Source organism: Idiotropiscis lumnitzeri, chromosome 14, assembly GCF_059441095.1.
Source record: "Idiotropiscis lumnitzeri isolate Australia: NSW breed Sydney's pygmy pipehorse chromosome 14, RoL_Ilum_1.0, whole genome shotgun sequence".
In the NCBI taxonomy this organism is placed as follows: domain Eukaryota; kingdom Metazoa; phylum Chordata; class Actinopteri; order Syngnathiformes; family Syngnathidae; genus Idiotropiscis; species Idiotropiscis lumnitzeri.
The window spans coordinates 1,340,799-1,352,654 of NC_142404.1; the positions used below are offsets into that span (position 1 = coordinate 1,340,799).

The 11,856-nt window shown below is 41.4% G+C and overlaps 1 protein-coding gene across 2 annotated transcripts in view; it reads right to left on the reverse strand.

Annotated features, from left to right (window-relative positions):
- The window catches only part of ifngr2 (interferon gamma receptor 2), a 49,261-nt gene extending 39,452 nt beyond the window's left edge, over positions 1-9,809 (reverse strand). The window contains exon 1 of one of the 2 annotated variants that reach the window (XM_088314323.1): positions 9,186-9,809. In XM_088314323.1, coding sequence (XP_088170449.1) covers positions 9,186-9,225 — 40 coding nt within the window. In that variant the 5' untranslated portion in view covers positions 9,226-9,809. The remainder of the gene's footprint in view (positions 1-9,185) is intronic. The other variant, XM_088314322.1, reaches the window with a different exon arrangement.
- Between the last annotated feature and the right edge of the window lie 2,047 nt (positions 9,810-11,856).

Genomic DNA, 11,856 nt, shown 5'->3' on the forward strand with positions numbered 1-11,856 from the left:
AGTGGCGCTAGCGCTACGATAAAAATTAAGTTTGTAAATGTGTTAAGGCTTTTACTATTATCAACCATGCAAAATCTTATCAATTCAGTCAAGTTACGGCACATTTTGTAGTTGAGGCGACACCGACATTTAAAGTCAGAATGGCGGCGTTCCTTTTCAGTTTAGCATATGGCTGCAAGAGACTTATTTGTAGGTCTGGCGTTTTACATACTCCACCAAATTTTCATAGATCTACTTGAAACGTACATCCGGGGCAGCTTTTTTTTTTTTTATTTGTAGGGGTGCTAACTATCCATTTTTTAAAAAATTGCACTAATTAATAAAATATTGAGAATTTTGCCAGGCCTGGTGTGTGTGCAAAATGTCATGAATTTTTTTTAATATGTAGAGCCTCAAAATCTCTATTGTTTTATTGGTGAACTGTGCGTAGCCACGCCCACAGTTTTTCGCAAAAGAAATGACAGATTTCGTATTTTGACTTCATGAAGGACGAAACACTCTTCCGAGCAATTATGAGGTAGATATTGTTAATCTGCTGGCAAAAAAACATCAAAGAATCAAAACATATATTTCCTTTAGCCAGTAGGTGGCACTACCACTCCAATGAAAAATAAATTTGTACAATACAAAACAATACATTATATAGCGCATTTCACAACAGATGTGTCTGAGGCTATCTATGTTCATTCCCCTTTAAGACGGTTGGCTACAGCGTGTGTAGTCATGTGACTGTACCCATTAAAGGAGTGGAAGAGTTTAAACCTGGCTAGTTTTATTCGATGTCCTGCATCTTGTGTCACTGTTATTCTGTGGAATGCTGTGTGGGTGGCTGGTGAAGTTGGAAAAAGAAAGTGAAAGAATGTGAGGTTTGGGAGGTTTTAGGTTGGTGCCTGGCGCAGACAGACACCTCGAGCGGGAAGGGGTTGACAAGAAACTGGACCCTTCAACCACAAGCAGGAGGAGCCACCACTTGAAGAAAGACCAATAAGAGCAAGCTAAAGTTAACTGCAGGAAACACAAAGCCAATAGAATCATGCCAGGATGCCTTTGTCTCTGTTCCATTTGCATATTGTATAGGATGAATCATTACTGGGCAACTCGGAGGTAGAACACATTCGCTGGTGGCAAGAGAGGTGTAGAGCTGTATTGAGAGGGACACAAGCTCAAGTTGTAGATTTGTGTGTTAGGAATAAATCCACTCGTGTGTGAAAATGCCGGCTTCCTGATACCTTTCTATTGCAGAACGAGCGCGCATATTGTTGGATGAGTGAGAGTTGGGTAAAGTCACAAATTGGAGTCAGATTATTAATTTGTGTTTACATTGGTTTAAAATTAAATTCTAACATTGATTTAAAGATAAATTCCAACACCATCCAGTCTGAACAAGAAGGGAAACAGACGACAAGCAAGTGGTTGGCGGTTCAAATCAAGAAGCGGCTGACCGAGCTGAAGATAAAGTAACGTGAGTTGAAGTTGTTCCTGTTGCGCTTGTCCCGAAAAGAAATCCGACATCTGTCGTATGGAAATATATTTGGTTCCAAAAAGACGATGCTGAGCTAAAGAACATGAATTGCAACGTGCGTCGAAAGCACCCAAATCAACACGTCCAAAGTTTTCTTTTTCACCACCCACAGCACAACCATGATGTTGACTTGGAAGTTATACCAAAAGCTCAAAGTGAGAAGCAAGGTTTGACAAGTGACAACAGCCCATAACGGAGGCGACACCATACGTGACAACGTCAAAGGCAGGCATGGGCAAACTACGGTCCGGGGGCCACAAGCGGCCCGTTAAATGCTTTCGGCTGAAGTTGAAAAAATTAAATGAATAAACCTTGTTCATGTTTTATTTCCCCTGTAATTCTGATGTGTTCCCACAAGGAGGCGCACTCTAAGACAGATATTTTGTTGTAATGCGTTTGTTCATTTTCATTACAAATTAAAGCATGTTTTTGTTAACTTCCCGCATGTTGTGCGCGGATATCGCGAGAACCTGTGTGGCTCTCTGGTGTGTTGTGTGTTCGCCTGGAGGAGGAAGATGGCGGTGAATTAAAGCAGTTGAAAGCTTAACGTCGTGTTTTATGAACTTTACATGGTAGCAGAGGATGGTTTCGATCCATCGGCCTCTGGGTTATGGGCCCAGAAACAGAGAGTGATGTAACTCCTGCTGTTTCATCTACTGATGTAAAATTAAAAAGGGGTCAGGTGGTCACATTTACAAACAAAGATGATGATACTCAGTACACTGCCAGAGTTTTAGGCAGAGCAGGAAAGGCCAAGGGGCAATACAAAATGTCAGATTGAAACAGAAGTTGTTCCTGCTGATATTCCTTTATTGTTGAGCAAAATGTCTTTAAAGAAAGCAGGGACTGTCTTAGACATGGAGAATGACAGAGTTGTCATGTTTAAGCAACAAGTGCCTCTTGAGTTCACCAGTTCCGGACACTACTGTGTGGACATAAGAGATGGAAATACAAAGGGGAGCAGCAATGAAGGTGAAGTACTTGTTGTCACAACAGGGATGTCTACTAGAGAAAAACGCAAAGTACTCCTGAAGCTTCACAAGCAGTTTGGTCATGCCTCCGCAGATCGGCTGCAGAGGCTTGTTCAAAGCTCTGGAAATAATGACAAAGACTGCCTGATCATTCTGGAGGACATCATTCGTGACTGTGAGAAATGTCAGAAACACCGCAGGACCAAGCCCAAACCGGCAGTTGGCTTGCCCTTAGCCTCCGAATACAATGAAACAGTGGCAATGGATCTACATGAGCTGGAACCTGGTGTGTGGTACCTCCACATCATCGATCACTTTACACGTTTTAGCGCTGGAAACATCGTGAGGTCTAAGAAACCTTCGGATATAGTCAGCTCCTTCATTCATTCGTGGATATGTATTCACGGTGCCCCCAAGCGGATCTTCACGGACAACGGTGGAGAGTTCAATAATGAGGAGATTAGAGACATGGCGGAGAAATTCAACATTGAGACGAAAACTACAGCAGGATACAGTCCCTGGAGCAACGGTTTGTTGGAAAGACACAATATGACTCTGACTGAGACACTTTTGAAAGTAAAAAAGGAAAATGGGTGTGGCTGGCAAACTGCTTTAGACTGGGCTCTTATGGCAAAAAACTGTCTGATCAATGTGCATGGTTATAGTCCACACCAGCTTGTGTTTGGACACAGTCCCAATCTTCCGTCTGTCTTAATTGATAAACCACCTGCTCTTGAGAGTGCGAATATGAGTACTAGAGTAGGGCAACATTTAACAGCATTACATGCTGCTAGAAAAGCTTTCACAGAGGTGGAATGCTCTGAAAGAATTAGGAGGGCGTTACGTAAGCAGCTCAGACCTACAGATGAAATGTATGAAACAGGTGACAAAGTGTATTATAAGCGACAGGATAGTTCAGAGTGGAAGGGTCCTGCTGTAGTTATAGGTCAGGATGGAGCCGTTGTGTTCGTAAGACATGGCGGAATTCTTGTCAGAGTACATCAATCCAGGCTAAGTAAATTAAATGCACACAATGAGCATGAACCTGCACTTCGCAGTGTTCCCAACAATGGAATAGAAAATGAAAATACAGTTCAGACTGATGTGTTAGAGAATTCAGATGATGAACAAAGTCTTCATGGAGGAGAACAAATTACTGAAAACACAGAATTAAATGATAAAGACACGAACAGACAGACTGATGAGATGGGCCCAGAAACAGAGAGTGATGTAACTCCTGCTGTTTCATCTACTGATGTAAAATTAAAAAGGGGTCAGGTGGTCACATTTACAAACAAAGATGATGATACTCAGTACACTGCCAGAGTTTTAGGCAGAGCAGGAAAGGCCAAGGGGCAATACAAAAATTGGTACAATTTGCAGCAGCTAGAACCTAATGGAAGTGAGGGACAAAGACAAGCATTAGATATGTCACAGGTTGAAAATCTTCACACAGATTGTGAAAACACTGATGCCGATGTACTCATTACCAAAGACATCTCTTTTGATGTGGCTAAACAGCAAGAGATTGATAACTGGAAAAAGAACAATGTTTATGAGGAGATCATTAACAAGGGTCAAAAATGTGTTTCTACTAGATGGGTCTGTACACTGAAAGAAACTGCTAATGGTATTGTACCCAAAGCTCGCCTTGTGGCGAGAGGCTTTGAGGAAATCAATATTCACGAGTTGCAAAAAGATTCTCCCACATGCGCATCCGAGTCGCTTCGATTGCTGTTAGCTGTGGCATGTCAAAACAAGTGGACGGTTCATTCTATGGATATTAAGTCAGCCTTTCTACAAGGAATGGAACTCTCGAGAGACATTTACATTCGCCCCCCCACAAGAAGCTCGTGTGGACAGAAGCAGCGTTCTTTGGAAACTAAAGAAATGCGTGTATGGACTTGCGGACGCATCCCTCTATTGGTACAACAAAGTCAGACAACTCATGCTGAAAACTGGTGGTAAAATATCACAAGTTGACCCTGCAATATTCTATTGGCAGAATGAGCAATCTTTGGTCATAGGATTATTGGCGTGTCATGTCGATGATTTTCTTTGGGCCGGGTCAAGAAACTTTGTTTCCAATGTTATCCCTGTAATTAAGTCTGCTTTTCATGTGGGCCGTGAAGAACATGATAATTTTTCATATGTGGGGATGGACATTGCAACTGTTGACGGTGTAGTGCAGGTGCATCAGAACACTTACATTGACAGCCTACAACCAGTCCCTTTAGAGAAGGTCAGATGGTATTGATAATGCCATGTTCCTGGCTACACTCTATTCTGAGCTTACCACTGGAAAAGCCGACCTGAATACTCTTCCTCTCATCTGTGTCACTGATAACAATTCCTTGTTTGATGCTCTCAAATCCACAAAACAGGTCACAGAAAAGAGACTTAGGTTAGAAATAAGCAGTATCAAAGAACTGCTTCAGGTAAACAAAATCAAAGAAGTGCACTGGTCAGATGCAAAGTCACAACTTGCTGACTGCTTAACAAAAAAAGGTGCTTCTCCCCTGATGCTTCTTAAAGCCCTAGAAGAAGGAGTATTGGTGCAGTGATGTTATACCTGTTATGTGAATTTTTCCTTGAATTTGTGTTTTGTTAAATGCATTTTATAAATGTTCAGGATTGCTGTCACTTTTCTTATTTTATTTTTTTTGTTTAAAGAAAGAGGGAGATTGTTAACTTCCCGCATGTTGTGCGCGGATATCGCGAGAACCTGTGTGGCTCTCTGGTGTGTTGTGTGTTCGCCTGGAGGAGGAAGATGGCGGTGAATTAAAGCAGTTGAAAGCTTAACGTCGTGTTTTATGAACTTTACAGTTTTTGCCATATACTATATGCATTTTTTTCTCAGCTGAGGTGAGGTTACCGAAACACTCCATCCATCTGCTCCAGGTCCGGCCCCTCTGTCAAATTTTAGGACGCATTGTGGCCCATGAATCAAAAAGTTTTCCATGTTACAGCAGCTTTTATTGCCACGGTAAATCATCAGACTTTGAGCCACACCCTTCGCCGAAAAGTCACAAAATTCGACAGAAATTAAGATCGTCTTGAGGCTGCTCTGACAGGCTCTGTGCAGTATGTTAAAATGTAATAATGATATTTTTAGTGGCCACTCGGTGATGCAATATCTATAACAGAATAGTAACATAAAGTTGCCTTCGAGTCATGACGCTTTATAAACATGTGACGTTGCAAAGTTTCATGAGCTTTCGTACAAATATATACCCTCCAATGCAACCTGGCAAAAATAATGTTGCCCCGGCAACAGCTTCTTGCTAAAATGCACAAGTTTTGTGATGCAGCATCATGAAGGCCAAAATAGTATTCTTCTGACCAAATATAACGTATATCTGGGTAACAGCCGGCAGAAAAACATCGGAAAAAAAACAAAGATTTCTCTTAGCCAGTAGGTGGGACTACGAGTATGTAAAAAAATTTGTAGATGTCGATGGCGTTTGATTTATGCCACAATTACGTAAGCATAATGTGAAATACCGTGTACAAAAATGAGTTTGGCGTGTACATAATGTGAAATACCGCGTAGAGGCCCCAATTACACAAGCGTAATGTCAAATACCGCGCACGAAAACATGTTTTGTACGTACCAAAATGTGTTTCACATGTACAAGACCCACCACACGTATGCACAAACAAGGTTTTACGTTTACGGCTTCTCTCTCCTCTACGGTACAAAACGCAGATTTCGCTTACGATGCAGGCGTGATAACTGTGCCACAATTATTTACCAATCAGGAGTCTGACACTTGGGCTGATTCTGATTGGCTGTTTACTGTCCAATCGCATTTTACAACAGTAAATTTTGAGATTTCTGTACTTTGGTTGGTACCGGGAGTGGCCTGGTGTGGCCCAGCACCAGTCTGGTTGTGGGATAACAAAAACTTAATTTTTAATAATTTTTCAATATCGGGTGATAAGGTAAAATTTTGAGATTTCTTCAGCATTTTATTTTGAAATGCCACGTCAGATTTTGATGAAAGTACCTTGATTGAATACCTGGGGTGGCCTTGTGTGCCCCAGCGCCGGTCTGGTTCCGGGATAACGAAAACTTGATTTTTACTGATTTTTCATAATTGGGTGTAATGGTCAAAAGTTGAGATTTCTTCTGCCTTTTATTTTGAAATGCCACATCAGATTTCTTTCCAAGTACTTTGGTTGGATACTTGGGGTCGCCTAATGTGCCCCAACACCGGTCTGGTTGCGGGATAACGAAAACTTAATTTTTATTTATTTTTCAAATTTGGGTTTAATGGTCAAATTTTGAGATTTTTTTTGGCCTTGTATTTTGAAATGCCACATCAGATTTTGATGAAAGTACTTTGGTTGGATACCTGGGGTGGCCTAGTGTGCCCCAGAACTCGACTGGTAGCGGGATAACGAAAACCTCATTTTTAAGGATTTTTCAAATTCAGGAGTAAAGGTCCAACATTGATATTTCTTTGGCCTTTTATTTTAAAATGCCACATCAGATTTTGATGAAAGTACTTTGGTTGGATACCTGGGGTGATCTAGTGTTCGCCAGCACTGGTCTGGTTTTGGGGTAACAAAAACTTAATTTTTATTTATTTTTTTAAATCAGTTGTAATGTCAGCCATTGGTGCAGAGTTAACATTGATTTCTCTTTCTATCTCAATTCAGAACATTTATTGGTGCAATTCTGAGAAAGTTTGCATTCCCCCTGGGTGAAGAGAAGTTGAACAACATTATTTCAAATCCAAACCACTGACGTGCATACATGAGTTCGTGAGCTTTTATTATGAAGGTGGCCAACAGAGCAAGCTCTATCGCCGCACTACCGTAATGCACCGTGATGTACAGTAGTGATGGGCATAACAGTTCTTTTAGGTGAACCGAATCATTAGAATAAGTTCATCAAAAAGATTTGTTCAAAAGAATCGTTCACCGAATCATTCACTCATCGAATCCTTTTGTGAACGTGAAGTGACGACACGAATCATTCACTCACCGAATCCCTTTGTGAACGGGAAGTGACGACACGAATCGTTCACTCGCCGAATCCTTTTGTGAACGGGAAGTGACGACACGAATCGTTCACTCACCGAATCCTTTTGTGAACGGGAAGAGACGACAGGTCGCATTCTCTGACTGAGTTGGTGATGTGCAGTACGTTCAGCCAAGACCCGCCCCGCCTGTAGCTGGCTGCGGGTGCTGATTGGTCGTTCACGAAGATTCACGAGTGAGTGACGGCTGAGTTCAAAATACCCGAGGAAAGTTACTTAAATAACAACTTTTTATTCGCTCGTCTAAAGCCCATTTGACTACACGTCTGGAAGATAACTGGGATAGGCTCCAGCACCCCCCGCGACCCTAGTGAGGAGAAGCGGTACAGAAGATGGATGGATGGATTAAATACTAACAGCAATAATAATCGCAATAAAAACTATTCCTACATATATAAACATTTGTTATTTTGGAGGACATAACACACGGCCGTCACGTGCCCGGTGTGTTCTTGTTTTCACGCGTTACGAAGTGCAGGCTGTCAAATGAAGTGGATGACTACATGTCTGGTTGTTAACCGTTCTGTTGCGTAAATTAAAAACGAGAATTAAAATAACACTCAAGCCCCCAAACAAGTTTTTAAATAAAAGTGCAATTTAATGGTAAAAAGCATTTTGATGATTGCAACACTTAATAGTTGCAGTAGACAGAGAGGATAATTTTGAAGTGTACATATGTGCTATTTAAAATGTATTGGGATAAATGTTTTCAAATGAAGATGTCCCCTATAACAACGTCATCTCCCAGCTGCTGCAGACCGGGGTGCCTCATCACCATCGGCGAGGGACTGTAAGTTTGTCATTCGCTCTTATTTTCATGCGCTTGCCGCTTGCTCCCGGTACTTGGATGGACTTAGCGTTAGCCGTTAGCTTGCAGAAACGGATGCCAATGAAAGCTTGTCCCCGCGAGCACGAAATGAGTGTTGTTGGTGAGTGGTTCCTTCCTTGGCGAATCGTGAATCATTCACAACAAAACAGCGTACACTGACTGAACTGATGTACTGCACGGAGTTCTCGTTTGCGTGAACCAGAAACGGCAGCGACACGTTCAATTCACTAAATCGTTGGCGAATGAGAAATTACATCACTGATTGCTTCGTGAACGCCAATAGCGTGGCAGTATGTCAAGTAAATCACGTTTATATCTGACATTGGCTGCTGGTTGGGTGTTCGCAAAGATGACAAAAAAAAAAGCACGAATCGCTTCTTGAAGTGATTCATTCACTCACGTTCACTGAAAAGAGTCGTTCTTTTTGAACGAATCGTTCGCGAACGACATTACACTAATGTACAGTATTAAAAATAACAGTGGCGGCTGGCTTGACTTCATCTTTGCGAGTGGAGGCTGGCCTGACTGCAGTCCAGAACGTAGGTAGTTGCCCCCTGAATATGAGTGTTGTGCGTGTGTATCCATTTAATGTCGCCATTGAGCAGTCAATTAGCTGGTCACTTGAGCTTTACTGTTAAATCAACCAGTTTGACGTTTTTGGTTATTTAGTTCTTCGGCCACCAGGAAGCTCTAATGAACCCAAATAACGTTGAGTTGACTGAGTACGAGTTCAATAAATAATGTCACGCTCAAAAAAATTCATCAAGTGTAGTTCAAGAAAATAGCATTGCGTAAGAGTATTAGCACTTACTTACCTTGAGTGACGAAGTGAAAGCATATTAGAAGGAAAGCCATTGACAACGAAAGCTTACCAAAAATATCAAACTATCTTAATTAGGTCATAGACTGAAGTTGTAAGTCAGACATCTGGAGGTTTAAAAGAGGTCGCCCTATTTTTGAGTTTGTAAATTCACAATTTAGTCCCCAAACTCTCGCTTTCTGGCCCAATCCAATACATACACTACTAACAATAGTCCTCATTGAAGTGTCAAACATAGTAGCAGTTTCTGTAGTGTTCAAGAGCGCAGGTTACAAGCGTACAAGAATAGCAGAATTGGTACAGTGCGTGTGACGGAAACGATTTACGCCCCTGCGTCATCGATGATGGCGGCACGTTTTTTTTTTTTGCGGCACGGGTTGTTTAGGCAATTTTGCAAATTAAAATAATATGGAAATTTGTAGCATAGTTGATCCGCAGCGCATACGCAGACGGTCGTTAAGTATGGCAGCTACTGGCAATTTTGCAGTTAAAAAAAACATGAACACTTTTATTATAGTGATCCGCGGCGCCTGCGCAAAAGGTCCTTAAGTACGGCAGCTACACTAGACCAAAATACTAGTGATGGGAACTCTGAATCCGAAACTCCGGCGCACGCTTCAAACCCGGAAATAAAAAAGCTTTGGAACATTGTTCCGACGCTCCGTTAAGTCAGGAGAAAACACGTGACCTGTGACGTCCGAAACAATAACTGTTTGGTGTGCGCGGTGTGCGGTGACCTCGACGCTCAAATACGACGAGCGTTAGTACTTCTCGGCAGCTTTTAGTTTTCAAATTAAGTGTATTCATTGAACGTAAGCATAGTCAGGTATACAAATACTTAAATGTATGGTTTTAAAGTAGAATTAGCACGAGTCACATTTTTAATGCAAGCCAATTTTACATAGTAACCTAAAAATAACTATCGATATCTTTATATACATGTTTTGAAACTAAATAAGTAGACGTGCATACGATCGTATAATAATGTTTAATAAAATACATTTGACCATGGAACATTAGTGTATTTAAGGTGGTGCAAACATGAAAAAAGAGTCATATAAAACACTTCTAATTTTATTTTCTAAGTTTGAAGACATCAGACCGCCTAGTCGAGACACTTCCGCTCATCGAGGTAACAGTGAGAGTCGAGGTCGCCGCAAGCCGCGTACCCTTCTCGACGGTTTAAAATTTTATGCGCACCTGTGCTATGTGAGCGCATTTTTCTCAAAAACGTGAAGTTGTCAGGAACAAAAAAAAAAACGTCTAAATCCGAAGACTGTGGAAAAAGTAATATTTTTTTTAAATAAATATACTTTTCCTGTGCCATAGTTTTTGTTAATTTATGTATGCAGAAATTGGTATCATTTAGTGTATGAACATATGAGTCGTGGTTTCTTAGCGTAACATTGTTTCACACTTTTGTTTAGTTAAGACGTCAGGAAAAAATAATTAAATGACATTCAGAAGAAGAAGAAATCCCTTTGTCATTGTACTCAAGTGTGCAACGAGATTAGAGAGCTCCCCTCTCCAGTGCAATACAACAATAATTCAGTTAAATATATAAATTAGATAAATAAGAGGATAGTTAGTGCAATGGAGAATAATACTGAATAGGATATATAAAAACACATCACGTTGCGGTTTTGCAAGGTAAGGGTGGTCGTGTGTGTGTGTGTGTGTGTGAGAGTTTAGAATGGAGATGGCTCTTGGAAGAAACTGTTTCTCAGACTATTGGTCCTTGATTTGATGCACCTGTAGCGCCTGCCAGAGGGCATCAGGTTGAACAGGTGTGAGTTTGGGTGGGTATTGTCTTTGACGTTATTGAGAGCCCTGCTGAGGCACCGGGCGGTGTAGATGTCCGACAGTGAGGGGAGAGGGCAGCCAATAATCTTTTGCGTTGTTTTGACCGTCCTCTGGAGCCTCACTCTGTCCGCCTCAGTGCAGGCTCTCGATGGACGAGTGGTAGAAGACCAGCCGCAGCTTCCTGTCCAGGTTGAATTTCCTGAGGACTCTCAGGAAGTGCAGACGCTGGTGGACCTTCTTTACACACACACAAAGTTCACATTACTTAGCTGAACATTAACCAAGATAGGGGGATTTTTTATTTACTCAAAAACTGCCACAATACACAAAAACATTTTTTTTAGTATAAAGAACTAGGTATCCAATTATTGTTTCCGTGTGTGTATAGATACTATTGTTTTACTGCCTAAAAGCTTCTATAGTATATGACTGCAGTTCTAGTTTTCCGCCACCAGATGTCATTATCACTGAAGCTTTGAAACTTCAAAACATTTTGAACCGATTGCTTCAAATGGTTCAGCGCTTCATAAAAGCTACATTTGCCCATCACTTCAAAATACATAGTGACAGCGAAATGTCTATGATATTACACACATTTAACCGCTAAACTGTTTAATATTACGAATGACCACAACAAGAATTTTTTTTTTTTTTTGCCGCACACGCCCACGAACTCCACACGTCGTCGACATATTTATTTGAGTCAAATCGGCAATGAATTGTGCGTAACCCGCTTCGGTTGAGGGGCCGGGTGCGGTGTCAGTACTAGATAGGGACGGGTTGCTTGATGCGGAGGGGGTCCTTCGGTGGTGCCAAAGTACTTACCCCGAAAAAACCTGTATCCCCTGATGCAGGAACGCGTA